At 38.8% G+C, this 15,486-nt stretch overlaps 1 protein-coding gene across 1 annotated transcript in view; it reads right to left on the bottom strand.

Annotated features, from left to right (window-relative positions):
- Window positions 1–14,770, bottom strand: part of SLC44A1 (solute carrier family 44 member 1) — a 57,291-nt gene extending 42,521 nt beyond the window's left edge. Inside the window, exons 1-4 of the mRNA XM_054397613.1 lie at window positions 14,732–14,770; window positions 12,203–12,292; window positions 9,406–9,548; window positions 2,424–2,560 (exon numbers count right to left, since the gene is read on the bottom strand). Coding sequence (XP_054253588.1) covers window positions 2,424–2,560; window positions 9,406–9,548; window positions 12,203–12,292; window positions 14,732–14,770 — 409 coding nt within the window. The remainder of the gene's footprint in view (window positions 1–2,423; window positions 2,561–9,405; window positions 9,549–12,202; window positions 12,293–14,731) is intronic.
- Window positions 14,771–15,486: the final 716 nt, after the last annotated feature.

Genomic DNA, 15,486 nt, shown 5'->3' with positions numbered 1-15,486 from the left:
GACATCTAGGTTCTAACTAGATATCATCACAGAAATAGAAGCTGCAACTAAGTTCTGTGCAGTCATGTTCAAAGTTCTCAGATTTCCTTATTGTTTCACAGCAGAGTCCATGGTTATTTGAAACAGACTGCCAAATGTAATCCCAGTATTATTTAATTTAAAAACAGAAAATGGCTCTTAGAAAAATTATTCTGTTTACTGAGTACTATATTCTTGCTGTATTACAAGCCTGCATTTTCACTTTACATATGCAACATTTAGGGTATCCAAAATTTAAGCTGTTCATCTGCTGCAAGCCATTACTTTTTGATAGTTGCACAGGTTGGTGAACATTTAAGCAGAAACACAACTATGAGGATGACAGTATTTCTCTGAACAGTGTGATTTCAGTCTTGCACAGAATTAATCTAAAAAAGGGAAGCTCCATTTAGTTTAGTACTTGTTTCTGATAAGCTCAATATGATATAAAGAAAATAAGGAGTTGAGCTTGGTAATTCTGTTCTAGCCTAGCACATTTCATACTTTTGATCAAGCTTCTATAAACTGAACTAATTGGCTGTGTTAAGTTTTAAAATAAGTTTTAAAATAAGTTCTAAAATACTATGGGAGATACAGTTAGAATGGAGAAATATGAGGGCATGGCATAGCCTATTTTAGAAGACTGGAGCTTGGTGTACTTTGAAAGATGGTTCTACTGAAGAGATTTCAGGCAGAGTTAATAATGTTTTATAAATACAGAAACCATGTTAGTGGTAAAATAAGGCATGGCTGCATTTCATTATTTCAAGACATACTTAAACATTGCTACTAATGACCTTGACTTCACACCAACAAGTAACTGTCCTTCATTAGTTTAGAAATATATAGCATGAGGTAAGAGTAAAATGGTAGATACTGTCTAGTTCTACTGCAGGCTTGTATTTGACAATAGTGCACAGATTACATAAGGAAGTTTCTGTTCTCAGACCACCTGGGGCTCTGTGCTGGCACAGCTGTTTATGCAGCTACATGCACACCGTATGATAGCTTCCTGAACATAAGCTGGCTAACACCCAAGGGTGCAGGCACAATGCACTGGGAAGCCCAAAGGCACTAGCAGTGTCCTAGGGCAAATTCAGCTTACTCTGCTTAAAAACTAAGAAGCAACAAAAATAACCTGCACCAGAACATTTAGGGACACAGAAGAGGGCTGGAGTACCTCTCCTATGAAGACAGGATGAATTGTGTCTTTTTAGCCTGGAGAAGAGAAAGCTCCAGGGAGACCTTATACCTACATTTCAGTGTCAGAAAGGGACCTACAGAATGAGTGGGGACAGACTATTTAGAAAGGCCTGTAGTGATAGGACAAAGGGCAATTATTTTAAGCTCGAGCAGGGTAGATTTTGGTTGGACATAAGGAAGAAGTTCCTTACCACAAGAGTCATAAAATGCTGCAACAGGTTGCCCAGTGATGCGGTTGAGGCCCTGTCCCTGAAAACATTCAAGATCAGATTTGATGGGGCCCTGGGCAGCCAAATCTAGTTGGCTGTGTCCCTGTTCACTGCATGGGGGTTGGACAGAATGACTTTTGAGGGTCCCTTCCAACCTGATGCAATCTGTGAATTTCATTTCCTTCTACAAAAATTAATCAGTTTCACCAGTTTGATTTGGTCATCCAAACTGACTCGTCATTTAAGAAATCTCACCACGGCATTTAGAATGATTAAGTAGAAAAGTTTAGGACAAAATGCTCCCACTTGAATAGCTGAAAATCCCTGAAATTTCCTCAAATTAAGTTTTTGTCATTACTTTCTTTTGGAAGGTCCAGAAGTTGGTTATCGCTCATGAATTTTATTACATACAGTGGTAAAATATAAACTGGGGTAGTAATATCAATATTATTACTACAGAGAAAAAGTACTATTCTTAAGTAAAATAGGGTATAATATTTCATTTGGTAGTTTCCTTTACACTTCTATGAAAAGTGTAAGAAAAAACCAACCAAACAAAAAGAAACTGCACCATAGCACTGAAAGAAAACATTTTCACATCCACACCCATACTCTGTGCAGTAAGTACCATTCAATAGCAGCAGGGCTCTCAATAACCCCATATACATGAGGGCATTTCAAGAGCATTACTGCTGAGCAGCAACATCAGAACATTTCCATAGGAGCTGAGAACATAGCCTACGAGACGTTCCCCGAAATCCATTTTTACCTTTTGCACTTCTGTTTTAACAATGACATTTCAAAACTGTACAAGACATGACAAAATCATATTAATACCATGAAATTGAGCAAAGTTTTAGCTTAATAACAATGACAATTTCTATAAATGTTTCTTCATATGTATTTAATTTTTAGCTCAGATAATGCACAAAAAAATTTAATGCTATGAAAGTATCTGATACATGAACAAAAACAGACTTGCTTTTTGCATACCATTAGTTTCTGCAAATTTCTGAATATCAGCCAGAGTTTTTAGTTCTTTCCTTGGGCAAGCTGATACACACAAAGCAAGAGACTTGATCTTCTGATGTACTAAATCAATGTTGCATGGATCCAAGAAGAACACATATCTGGGGAATCAAAAAAAGGGAATTACTTTAACAAACAAAATATACTTCTTTTCAAACTACAAGGTTTAGCCAGGGCTAACTTTCAGTCTACCCAGAAACACAGGAAATTTAATACCATCATAATTGTGTGGGTCAAAAGAATTAATGGACTCAGCATATGCACCACAAATACATGGACCTCAGGGCCACATAGAAAGGATGTTAACTCTACCAGATTCAGGTCCATCCAAAGAATAGCGCTCATAAAACCCGCAGCAATTCTACCATCTCTTCACAGATACAAATCTAAACATCCACAAATCTTCACTACAACCTTAAACTTGACTTCAAGATTTCCCACTTTTTCAAAAAAAGCCTCAACAAACCAGATGAGATTATATTTACACTTCAAAAAGTCCATGGCTATTTTAATAAATACACATCATACCAGTAATTAAGAACAGCTTTTTGCTTTAGATTGAATTTCCACACCACTGGTCCCTGTAACTGAGCATGTAAGTATTTATTTTGAAATAAAAACTGTTCAAGTATTTCAAGTAGAATGATCCAATGTTCACATGCAGTATTTTAAAGAAATTCTATCTGCTAACTCTCTATGATGAGTCACTGTCCTTTAAAAAATACTATGTGATGCGTATTAGCACTTTCCAGCCAAGGTCTTCTCCTGGCTACATGCATTTCATCACAAATGCTAACCCTACAGTACTGTCCATTCATGATATAATACGAATACAGAATGTTTTTCTATTCAGAAACTGAATAAGTCTTTCAATTCCTACAATTCTGGTGATACCCCATGTGCTGAAATACTCTCTTCGTAATATTCAACATCATTATAGGAATACAACACCAAACCACCATATAAGATGTCATTTCAATTTTTGTCCTCACAATGAGAATTCATTCTGTATCAATAAAAATCCCTCCTGCTCCTAGGAAGCACTAAGGTCCTGCCTGAACACTTTCAGCCTATCTGCCTGGTGATACCTAACTTGTTCCCACAAAACACTATTGTACTATGCAGTCTGTAACAGAGTATGTAAGAATTATTAGTACTTAGTACAGTCTGTAAGAGTAGGTAAGAATTATTAGTACTTAGTACAGTCTTTCTGGGAGTCCATCAAAATCTACATGATCTATAATGTGGCCATAGACTACTTACATTCTTGAAACATTCTCTTTTCCTGTGAAAATTATCCTGTATTACTTCTCATTTCTTACTTAACAGATACATCTCAGGACTCCAGATCATAAAAGTCTAAGAAGCAAGAGGAAAAATGAAAAATTCTGTCCTGCAGACACAGTGAAAGCACCTGCATGTAAGCAATAAGCCACTAATCCTACGGGTTTCCTTCATTTCAAAGAAAATTCTGATACCAAGACACAAAATACTTGGTGTTTACTAGACACTCCTGTTTGGGTTTCCTCTTCATTACGGCAAGTTCCTGCAATTGCTATTCCATAATTTAAGGGTTTGTGGAAGGAGTGTCTGCTCCTTTAGGGGTATCCAAAGGAGCTACAAGCAGCAAACACAACAAGCAAGTGTAAAAGAGAATGGTTGCCTGTAAGCTGATGTTGGTCAGTGCCCGATCACTAGTCTTCCCTCCCTATCCTTTTACTAAAGCCTTTTTCTTAAATCACTCTCTGCATAATTCCAGTCTCTATCCCATGTGCACAGATAATGCAAGTGCTGCAAGGACGATATGCCAGCTACTGGGGGAACATGACAGGCTGAGGGAGCTGGGGTTGTTCATCCTGCAGAAGCCTACGACCTTCCAGTAGCTGAAGGTAGCCTACAATAAGGATGGAGAGAGACTGTTTACTAAGGCCTGTAGTGACAGGACGAGGGGCAATGGTTTCAAACTAGAGAAGAGCAGACTTAGATTGAATGTTAGGAACAAGTTCTTCGAGGGTGGTGGAACACTGGAACAGGTTGCCCAGGGAAGTGGTTGAGGCCTCATCCCTGGAGATACTCAGGTTGAGGCTTGACAGGGCTCTGGGCAATCTGATGTAGTTGAGAATGCCCCTGTTGACTGCAGAGAGGGTTCAACTAGATGACCTTTGGAGGTCCCTTCCAACCCAGACATTCTATGATTCTATGACAACTCACCCACAAATTCCAAGTTGTACCAGGAGGTTTTTTGGGAGTGAGTGTGGAGTGGCCTCTGGGAAAAGCACCTGAATGTTTGCTAGCGAGTACCATGCTCGACCAGCTGCCAAGATGTGGAGACCTATGGGGTGGGTAAGGGGACCTTGGATCAGGGAAGTGACCCTGAGTACATTGGTACAGAGCAGAAGGAGCTGTGGTGGTGGTTCTTGGGGATACATAAATGCCATGGGTGGTTGTGAACCCAGAAAGTGTCATGCGTGTGCTGCACTAGTGAACTTCTGTCTCTGCCAGCCCACGAGGAGAAGACATGGCTGGCTGTGCTTGTCCTGCAAGTCCTGCTTTGTGGGCACTATTGAAGGCAGCGCCTTGTCAGTGCTAGTCATAGAATCATAGAACGGTTTGGGTTGGAAGGATGACCTCTAAAGATCATCTAGTCCAATCCTCCTGCAGTGAGCAGGGACTTCTTCCATTAGATCTGGTTGTCCAGAGCTCTGTCGAGCCTGACCTTGAATATCTCCAAGGATGGGGTCTCAACAACCTCCGTGGGCAACCTATTCCAGTGTTCCACTACCCTCATAGTAAAGAACTTCCTTCTGAAGTCCAAACTAAATCTACTCTAATTTAAAACCAGTGCTCCTCATCCTATCCCTACAGGCCTTTGTAAACAGTCCCTTTTCAGCCTTCTTGTAGGCCAGCTTCAGGTACAGGAAGGCTGCTATTAGGTCTCCCTGGAGCCTTCTCCAGGCTGAACAACTCCAGCTCCCTCAGCCTGTCCTCCTAGGAGAGGTGTTCCAGGCCCCTGATCATTTTCATGGCCCTTCCCAGGACACACTCTATTGGGACCATGTCCATCCAGTCCATGTACCAAGATGCGTCAGTGTCCCATGTGTGTCCCATTCACATCGCTTAGCCCAGGCAGAGATCCTGGATCCTGGGATGTATTGGGCTGTACTCCAGTGGCCAGATAGAAGACTTTTCCAAATGTCCCGTAACACATATTACTTAAGAATACCAAGACTTGAATGTTGAAATTAACAAGTTAGACTCCATCCCACTGCTCAAGGTCAAAGCTATAATTCAATGGCCAAAAGAAATGGCTTTGAGCAATGCGGCTAAGCTGAAGATGTCCTTGCTCATGGTGGGGGGGCAGGGGATTGGACTAAATCATCTTCCATCATCCCTTTGAACCCAAACTATTCTAGGGTTCTATGATTCTTTTGATCCTAACAATTCACTTTCCTGAAAATCAAAGTTTGTTAAAAGTACCTCTGAAATATGTCAGGATGAAAGTGTTCCCTAAGTAAAAGTAACTGCATGTAATTTTTACTATGTCTACCTCCTGTCTCCATAATAAAAACCAGGAATTTAAACCTCACCTTTAATTTATCTGATTCCTATACATAAAAGAAAAATCAGGAGAAGAGTTTAACTTTTCAAAAGCTATAGTTTTTCGACAATAATGTCAAGGTGTCCATCCTGAGGCATGTAGTTCAAAACTAATTTCAGTCCAATTTTTCAAAATGCAAAATTATTTTAAAGATCTACAGGATAACTCTTCTTATACTTTATTACCATTTTGAGTTTATATTGCAGCATGTTTCTTTTTTTCACTTCTGAAAGAAAAATCCAGACTACTAGTCAAATAATTAAAAATACTCTAGTTAAGAAAAAAGAAAAAAAAAAAAGACATCAACACTTTTGGCTTCTGACTGGTAGTTTACTAGACAAGTATTCTATTACTTATTCGTGTCCACAAAAAACACAGCAGTCTTCTCCTTGCATGAAAAACAGGAAGACAAAATATCATCATGCTGTACACTACACCTTGATTGTTGGAAGCACTGTGGCAAGTCTATGAACAAGCCTATTTTACCTTATAACATTTTGATTTGCTAGTGTCACTGACTTTCTATTAGTCCTCAAGGCATCTTTTTATAGGCAAATAAGTTCTTTACAGAACAACTGTTTGCTCTGATCTATAAGCATCTTAATTCACTTTGCATTGTTGTAATAAGTGCTCACATCTACTCTAAACAAATGAGTAGGGCATCTACAGTTTTCACTTACCTGAATCCTCTGTATCCCTGCTGAAAATTTTCCCTGGGTTTTCCCACTACCTAAACCCCAGACATTTTCTTAAGTCAAAGGCATTTATTAAGGCGAAATGCCACTCTAACTCTTCCCTACAGTAGAACATGCACATCATCTAGTACTTGAGTGAACAACACAAACTGAATCCTGTCCAAGCAGCAAAGTATTGCTGGTGATGAAAAATCAAACTGAACTAGCACTTCAGGCTTTTATTTGACTGCCACAGCAATTGTTTATTTCTGAATAAAATGTCATTTTAACCCCCTTAAAACTGCCAGAGCTTGAAAAGCAAGGAGCTCTTGTGAAGCAGATGGGTTTAACAAGAATTCATTGCCTAGACTATAATCCTATGTCTGACTGTGCAGTACAGCCTATTAAAGCTATACTGTGTTTTCTTCATAAAAATAAAAAGATGCCTGGATTCACTGCTTGTTGATGAGACCAGGCTGTAAAGCTCTCCTTCCCAACATTTTAGCTCACTGGTTTCAGATTATCTGACATGCACAGACCAAGTCTTATCCCTGTAAGGGTTCTGCTCTTCACTTTTACTACCTTGACTACTACCCACACAAACCACATCCACTTCAGTTCCTCATTACAGTGCCTTGGTTTGCTGTCATTCACAGAGAATAACATGTTATTTTTATAGATGATTTAGTTTTTCTGACTTAGACTGGGAAATTAAGACAAAATTACCCTGAAAGCAGAATGAAATAACTTGATGTTTCCAGAACCATAGCTGTAGAGCTTAAAGTTCCTTCTTTCTCTACATAAACTGAAGTGTATAGGAAGGAAGAAGAGTTCATTTTTATAGTCTGTCTGAAAAGTACTCCTATAAAATATCATGAAATACTCCCACGAACTGCACCTCAAACACTGCAGAAACTCCATCTGCTAAAGACAGATGGTTTCAAGAAAGCAGATCATTTCTTCTGGAAGATTGCCAGGGAAATTTTAAAAGCTACAGGGTGTGAGAGTGGAAATGACCACTTGTTTATGTAAAAACTGGCCTCTTCCAAAGCTGGGTACCCTAGACTGTACCAGGCACTTCACTGTGAGCCATCACAGAATAATTTTTCTGGGTAGGTTTTCTACCACTTTTAACCAAATGAAGAAGATGATATTCCATGTGAGTATATCCATGTCTCAAGCTACACTATTACAAAAACACAGTCCTTCTGAATCTTAAGACTGACAAGCACTGTGCAGTCTATTAACTGTGTTGAGAGCAGTTTCTACCTTTATTTTCTCTCCTGCAGTCTTGCCTTTACAAAATGAACTCACTTACCAGTAGTAGGTATTTCTTCTCATGGCAGCCTGACTTCTGTCATGTAGGAGAATAGTAACACTATTAATTGCTACGTTTCAGTGAGATGTCTCAAGTTTCTCCACCTTCACACAAACTCAAACACCATTTGTTTCTAAAGGTGTTTAAAATTCTAATTTTGAAATTTGTATTTTCTCTCACAATGCAAGAATTGCAATTTTATGCTGAACACTCACGGGTTTAGAGCATGTTACAGTATTTATAAGTACGAAAATTATGCTGCAGAAGTTTTGAGTCATTCAACCCTTCTGGAAGCTGTGATTAAGTTTAAGAAAGCATTATTTTGACAGAAGAAATCTGCAAGACATTTCAGGCTATTTTATTTAGCTCCAAATCTGTTAACACAACCATTAGCTAGCCTAAATTATAAAACATAAATTTAGAAATCTTTAGTACAGCAATCCAAAATAAGCAGATTACAGGGAAGCACCCTTGCAAAATCACACAAATTATGGATTTTCTATAAGTTTGAAAATGTGAAGGTCATCACTCTCAGAAATTAGACACTTTTTAGTTCTTACAAGTAATTCACCGTGAAAGAAACTTTTTTCCCCATCAACTAATACACCATTTTTCTCAGGTTAGACTAAATAGTTCACTTTCTAAAGGCATCCAGGCTGTAAGATGCACTCTAAGAAGTGACTGGCAGACAGACCTCAACAGACATCCACAGGTTTTCAACCTGTCAGACCAGAATTCTTGTTACTCAGCTCCAGCAGTACTACTGCAACATGATGTGTTTCTGCACGGAAAATACTGTGCTGGCTGTGATATATGTATTTTAATACGACACTGCTTAACAAGAGCTGTGCATTTTGTTTGTGCATTTTCTCCACAAGCAACTTGATATATATTCTGCTTAGTTTAGACTTTGAAGTCTCATTCTGATGTGTGAGATACATCCCACCTCACCTTAAACTCAGTGGCAGAAACTGAGCATATGTTAAAATTGAACCACTTCTACACAGATGTCAAAGGCCTGCTCTCAGATCTGAGAATACCTGTCACACCCAAAAATCCAATAAGTAAGATTCTTTAGTAGCCTGACAGCATGTATTTCACACAGCGAATTTTGAGAAAGTTAAATTCATTAATGTCTTAGCAGAACTCATACTGCACATCTGTCAACACACGCTCTTCGCGTGCTATCGCTGGTTGTTACAAAAGATTGTTGTTCTTTAGGTGAGAAGAGTGGAGAAGGACAAATAGGAATGAGTTATCACATCTGCTTTCCCATTTTATTGAAAACCACCCCAAAAGGCAAAACCTTGCCTTTTCTGTCTAACAGATGAAGCAACTGAAAGAGCAAATACTCACTTCTTGTGTGTGAGGTCCAGACCACTGTTGACTATTCCCTCCACTTTGACATTTTTTTGTCCACAAATATTTCCATAACTGTCATACCCTGAAAGCAGTCTTGCAGCTGCTCCTGTAGCTATTGAAAAGCCGCAGATAAAACCCTGGAGGAAAAAGAAAAATAAAAAGCACAGTTTAGTAAAGCTCTGTTTGATAGCTGGAAAAAGTCAGCTTAATTCGTTTGTTTCTAAGGGAAGACTTTAAAAAAAAAAAACAGTCTTTGAGTGTGAAAAAAATAAAGCAACCACAACAAGGACAATCCACAGAGAACTGTAGTGCAACTATGAAATTGAATGCAAGTCAAAAGAGGATTCAGACATCTACACTGCATATTATCCAAGCACAGTTAAGAACCTTGTAGGCATGTTTTTTGAGAGTTATACTGTCAGCAAGTGGTGCATGAAGCACAAGGGAGGCCAAGGGCAGGCAGCAAAAGAAAGGTACAAGCCGAGCTGAAGTTATTGTGGGTTAGTATGCACCTTAGAGGATTCCAGACCATCCTGATTTTATTTTTTAAGATATTTTTATCTCCTTCAGATTAAGTGCCTTCAAAACTAGAATGAAGAGGCTATCAGACTTAAGTTTCTTTTAAGGAAATCCTGCAAAGCGAGTGACCAGATCAAGGCCACTATGGTTTCAGATGCTGGGTTCAAATGCAGGAAAGAAACAGAGAGAGAGCAAGAGTATGCAAAATGGCTTAGATGGAGTAATGTGGAAAATACCCTACATCAGGCAGATCTTGCTCTGAACTCCCAGACATATTTCTCTTACAAACCCAAGATCAAGGTGCCGACTTTGCAAACAGGAGATTAACCCAAAATAATCATTAGCTCTCTAGCATCAGCACTAACAAGAAGTGAACTAATCCACTACTATCAATGAATTGTTTTTACAGGTGAGGCAAGCTAAGATTCCAGAAGGGGAAGCAGAGTAAACAGCTGAGACAAATGGGTGAAGCAACAGATGGCAGTGATGGGATCAGATAAGATGATGATAACATGAAGCTGGCATGGAACAGTTAGAATGAGGGTGGTTTTTAAGGTCTGAAGATAAAAGGAAAGTGACCTTCTCTGACAAACAGGCTATACAGATGTTCCAGACAGCAAGTTGGTCATTAGCTTTCTCTTGCCAATGCACTAATGCACTTACAGACTTAAAGTGAAGACAAGGGCAAAGTAAGCAAAAAGCAATCACAAGTATTAACTAAAGCTGATTTCCAGCACTCACTTTCAGTTTCTCATATCCTTGACAGAACAGTCAAGGATATGAGCTAGCATGTTTTTACATACAATAGTACTCGGGCTCTTGGCTGGTTCAAGAACTTTTTTCCCTCCAGAAAGGGTAAGGGAAATCATGTGTCCTGAGAAGGGCCACCAGGATGATCAGAGGGCTGGAGCACCTCTCCTAAGAGGACAGACTGAAAGAGTTGGGGCTGTTCAGTCTGGAGAAGAGAAGGCTCTGTGGTGACCTTATTGTGGCCTTCCAGTTTCTGAAGGGGGCCTACAAGAAAGCTGGGGAGGGACTTTTTAGGCTATCAGGTAGTGATAGGACTAGGGGGAATGGAATAAAGCTGGAAGCGGGGAGATTCAGGCTGGATGTGAGGAAGAAGTTCTTCCCCATGAGAGTGGTGAGAGCCTGGAATGGGTTGTCCAGGGAGGTGGTTGGGGCCCCATCCCCTGGAGGTGTTTAAGGCCAGGCTGGATGAGGCTCTGGCCAGCCTGATGTAGTGTGAGGTGTCCCTGTCCATGGCAGGGGGGTCGGAACTAGATGATCCTTGTGGTCCCTTCCAACTCTGACTGATTCTATGATTCTATGTGATTCCCCTGTCATCTAAGCTGATTTTCAACAGTGTGAGGATGCCCTCCTGACCCCACACTGACCCATCAATTGAAGTCTTCTAGAACAGTAACTAACAGGGTATTTGACCAAAGAGAATAATTGCTCTGTATATCATATTACTTAGACAAGAAAAACTGGGACACTCAGAATAGACTCATTTATAATTGGAGGAACAGGTAGGTATAGACTGAGTAACCAGGGAACATAAAGGAAGGCAGGAAAAAGACAACTACAAAAAAGACCTTTGTTTCAAGAAGTACTGTGCTTTTCACAGTCACTGTTTAGGAAGAGGAGCATACATAGGTCGATGAAACAAAGTAAGATGGAAAAGAAGTTTATTTCCAATCTTCACCAATCTGCAGCTCCTAAAGGTTTGGGTTTTTTAATATAAAGCACACAATGCTGTGAAGCTGCCTGGAGAAAGATCACACAGGACAAAGCTGGGATAACTTGCAAATAAAAACCTTAGTAACATGGTCGTTAATAGCAAGTGGTCCTACTATGCATCCAAAAAACAACAGTCACCTGTTTTATAGTCAGATCTTCCTTTATCAGCAAAAAAGGTTTACTGTGATTCACAGAATAGTTTATCAGACTCAAAGCCACCAATTCTGGGACATCCAGAGTCCCAAAAGGAACAAGTCAAGTGCTAACCTCACCATGCTGAAATTCACTCACAAATTAAACTGGAGTTTCAGGGCAAGAGGAGTTGGAGCAGAAACAGTAAGTTAAGGAACTCTAACAAAGGTCCTTGATATACCCATACCACACATTTCTACTCTCCAGGTGATAGTGCCCATGCCAGTATACCCTGATCTTAGCAAGTAACTAAGTTACTGAAGGGCTTTAAACCTTCTTTCCAATGAACACGAACTCTGGAACTATATAGCATTCACAGAATCTTTTAAGTCTTACTCACCATTCCTACACAGAAGATGATGAACAAGAGCAGCCATGGAACATCTGTGCAGCTGTGGTCCTCTAGAGGCTTCCACTCTCGCTTAGAGCTCTTGTGAGAGAAGAGAGGAAGTTAACACCACTTTTTAAAATATCTTCTTCTCATGATAGAAAAAGACAGAAAATTATTCTCCAGGGCAGAAAATTATTCTTTAAAATGCAACATAACAAAAGCAGCTTGGCTGAAAATTTTAAAGAGTAAAGCTCATGAAAGGCACTTCAAAAAAAATGTCTCCACTGAAAGCCATATGAACAAATAATTATTTACACAGATAGGTAATTTAACCAGGAAAGTACAGGTATTTTATCTACAGAACAGGTTATTTTCACTCATTTTTTAATTAATACTAACAAAAAAAAGAAGTTAATGCATGGTTAATATCTGCTAATGCACAGCCATGTTCTAGTGATCTGCTTTTCAAGAAGGGTAAAAGGTTAAACTTATCAAAAGTATCAAAACAGTATTAGCACATTTAACAAGCACAGTGCACATATAAAGGAGGTAACAAACTGCTGTTAAGGAATGATTCTCTACCTGCCAAGAGACAGCTGAGCTCAACATCTGAAATCCCTTGTCACTATTGCCCAGGTGCCAGAAAGAAAAGTCATGTACTTAAAGGCTAAAATACTCCATGACAGAGGTTCTATTACAAAGTATAAAGAGGCAACTGTAAGCAATTCAAACAGTTTGCTGCTGCTGAGGTAAAATTTCTCAAGTGTGTATACACTGCTAAGATAATTAAAGTCTGTTATATCTGGGCAAAATGTTTTTAAGAAAAGAATGATTTTAAGAAATTAATGGTTAGTGGCTCTAACACAAAACTAACCACTGTATCAGAAGTTATGATAACTATTGATTATAGACATTTTTAAAAATACCCAGTTACACAGACAAGCCTTTTCAGTTACTTCCCAAATACTGACTGCTCACATCGGCCTACTAAGACCCAAAAGCTGCGCGCATCGTTTTTATGCTTGAGGAATAAAATTACATCATTTACCATTTTATTCTCCTATAAATTAAAGGGAATATTTATATATTCTCGCTATCATAGGAGATATAAGGAGAACACAGAACAGCTCTCTTCAGAGACAAGGCAAAAGGAATAGCCTATTCAAATTTTGGATTTCTTTTCCTCTCAACACTATGAAGCATTTTCAAGACTTTGTTGACAAGGTTGCAAATGTCAGTACAGAACTAAAGCAGAATGACTGGATGAAATGTCAACAGCTTTTAATTCCAGTATGCATCTTTGCAGATGTTTTATCAGCAAAAGCTACAGCATCCAACAGATTTGGTATCAGCAAGATGAGTCTTCAGTATTCATGGCTTTTGTTTTTGCTAATTCACAAGGCCAAACCAACCCTTTCAAATATTACCACTAGAATACTGGGTAGAATATAGAAACTGGGTAGAATATAAACAAAGTCCTGCACACACCATGCTTCAAAAAGCACCATTTTCTAAGTAGTCTGTGTTCGCATTAAGGAAATTCAATGCTACTTTAGCAGTCTTGTATTAAGGAAGTTCCACTTGCAGATGTTAGAATGATAATTTTGCTTCAAAGTACAGAAATTTGTTCTGAGTTCTGAACATTCAGGTTGCTGTTTATCTTACTCGATAATCAGTAGTAAAAGGTGCTAGGTCACGTGCACGCTGCTCCGGTTATTCCACAAAACTGCCTTCTGTTCCTGGCAGTTCACATCTAAAACCAACATGCTATTCAAACAACGAGATTGTGACATTATTATCCGTACTATTAGCATAACCATAATTGCATAAAATATGTAAAAATTCATGCCTCTTATTTCTCAATCCACTTCAAGTACTCTGGATTCTTTAGAGATTTACTTCCATAAACAAATGGCAGAGATAAATTTCAGCTATAGCTGCACCTTAAGAGTAAGCTGCCCTGGACAGAAGAGGGAAAGGCAAGATGCACCATATAGTGTGGTTTGTCTGCTTTGCTAGCATTTTTTTATCCTCTCTGTACCATCTGCAAACAAAATCTTTTAATAGGATTTTTAAAAGCCACTGGACATCCTCTGGAATAGCTGTGGCAAAGATTCAGGTTGCCTGACTAGTCACAGTTACTCTAAGTAATCCATTTTATTTATTAAGTGGACCGTAATTTGTATGTCAAAAAGAAACCTGATATGCCATGGTATAGCATGCAGGAGGGTACACATTCTGTGCCTGTGTTCTTTAGTCTGCTTTAGAATATAATTTTTAAAAATCAAAATAAAAAAATAAGGAAGCTATTTTAAACAAAAACATCCTTGGAAGCAACACAAAAGGCACTAGATAGTTAACCAGCCTTCAATTTAACCACCTAGCATTTCATGTTATGAAATTATGCAACTTATAATATGAAATTATGCAACTTATAAATATAACACCTTCTCCAGTAGCCTGCCTAATCTTTCTTCTTTACAGACCTTGCTACAACCTTCCTTGTATTCTGAGCATCCTTGTATTCTGGATGCTCACTGAATCTTCTTCTATAGTTTCATAGCCCTTCACCCTCATCTTTGATACTGGTGGGTGATTCTATAGTATACACCCTGTCTACTCTACATCCTTAGATATTTACTCAGTCTGTGATATTCAAGCTTGGCCAACACAAATTGCTAAGCTACGGTCAACATAAGGTCTAGAAAATGTTGTTTGTTCTGCAGTTTGGAAACCATGCTTCATAAAATTATAGCAGATGTGCTTTGCCTGCAATCCTAAACCAGTACTTCTACTGAGTTTGGCCTTTCCTCAGACAGATTTAAAAACCCTCAGAGTATTTGCTGATGCAAGAAATCCAGATATCGTAGAGGAAAAAGAAATTTTTTAGAAATTATTTGATTACGTTTTCTCTTAAAGCAGAGCTTTAATAATTTATGCTATGCTTTCTGTGTATATCTTTAACAAAGCCCAGGACTACCTGTGCACTCTTATGGCAGTTAGAAATACTATCAGTCAAGAGTAAAAAGCAGGCAAAAGAGCTACTCTTTCCAAGACAAACTTCCAGCTTGGGAATACTTCCTGCCTTCTGTGCTGATTTTAAATTCTCATTCAAGAACCCAAATGAGTGTGTTCAGACTTTTCCATGTGTCCATTTTGCAGACCACGGCAAACTCAACACTTTTCAAAAACATCTCAGAACTGTTGGGTTAAGCACAATTTTAATTCCACATCTAGAAAGTAGGGTATCCAAATTTAGGGTTTCCATGGCAGAAGTGTGAAGTACAACAGTA

This window comes from Indicator indicator, chromosome Z (genome assembly GCF_027791375.1).
Source record: "Indicator indicator isolate 239-I01 chromosome Z, UM_Iind_1.1, whole genome shotgun sequence".
In the NCBI taxonomy this organism is placed as follows: Eukaryota; Metazoa; Chordata; class Aves; order Piciformes; family Indicatoridae; genus Indicator; species Indicator indicator.
The sequence above is the reverse complement of the archived record's forward strand: the minus strand, read 5'-3'. Positions and strand labels throughout refer to the sequence as shown.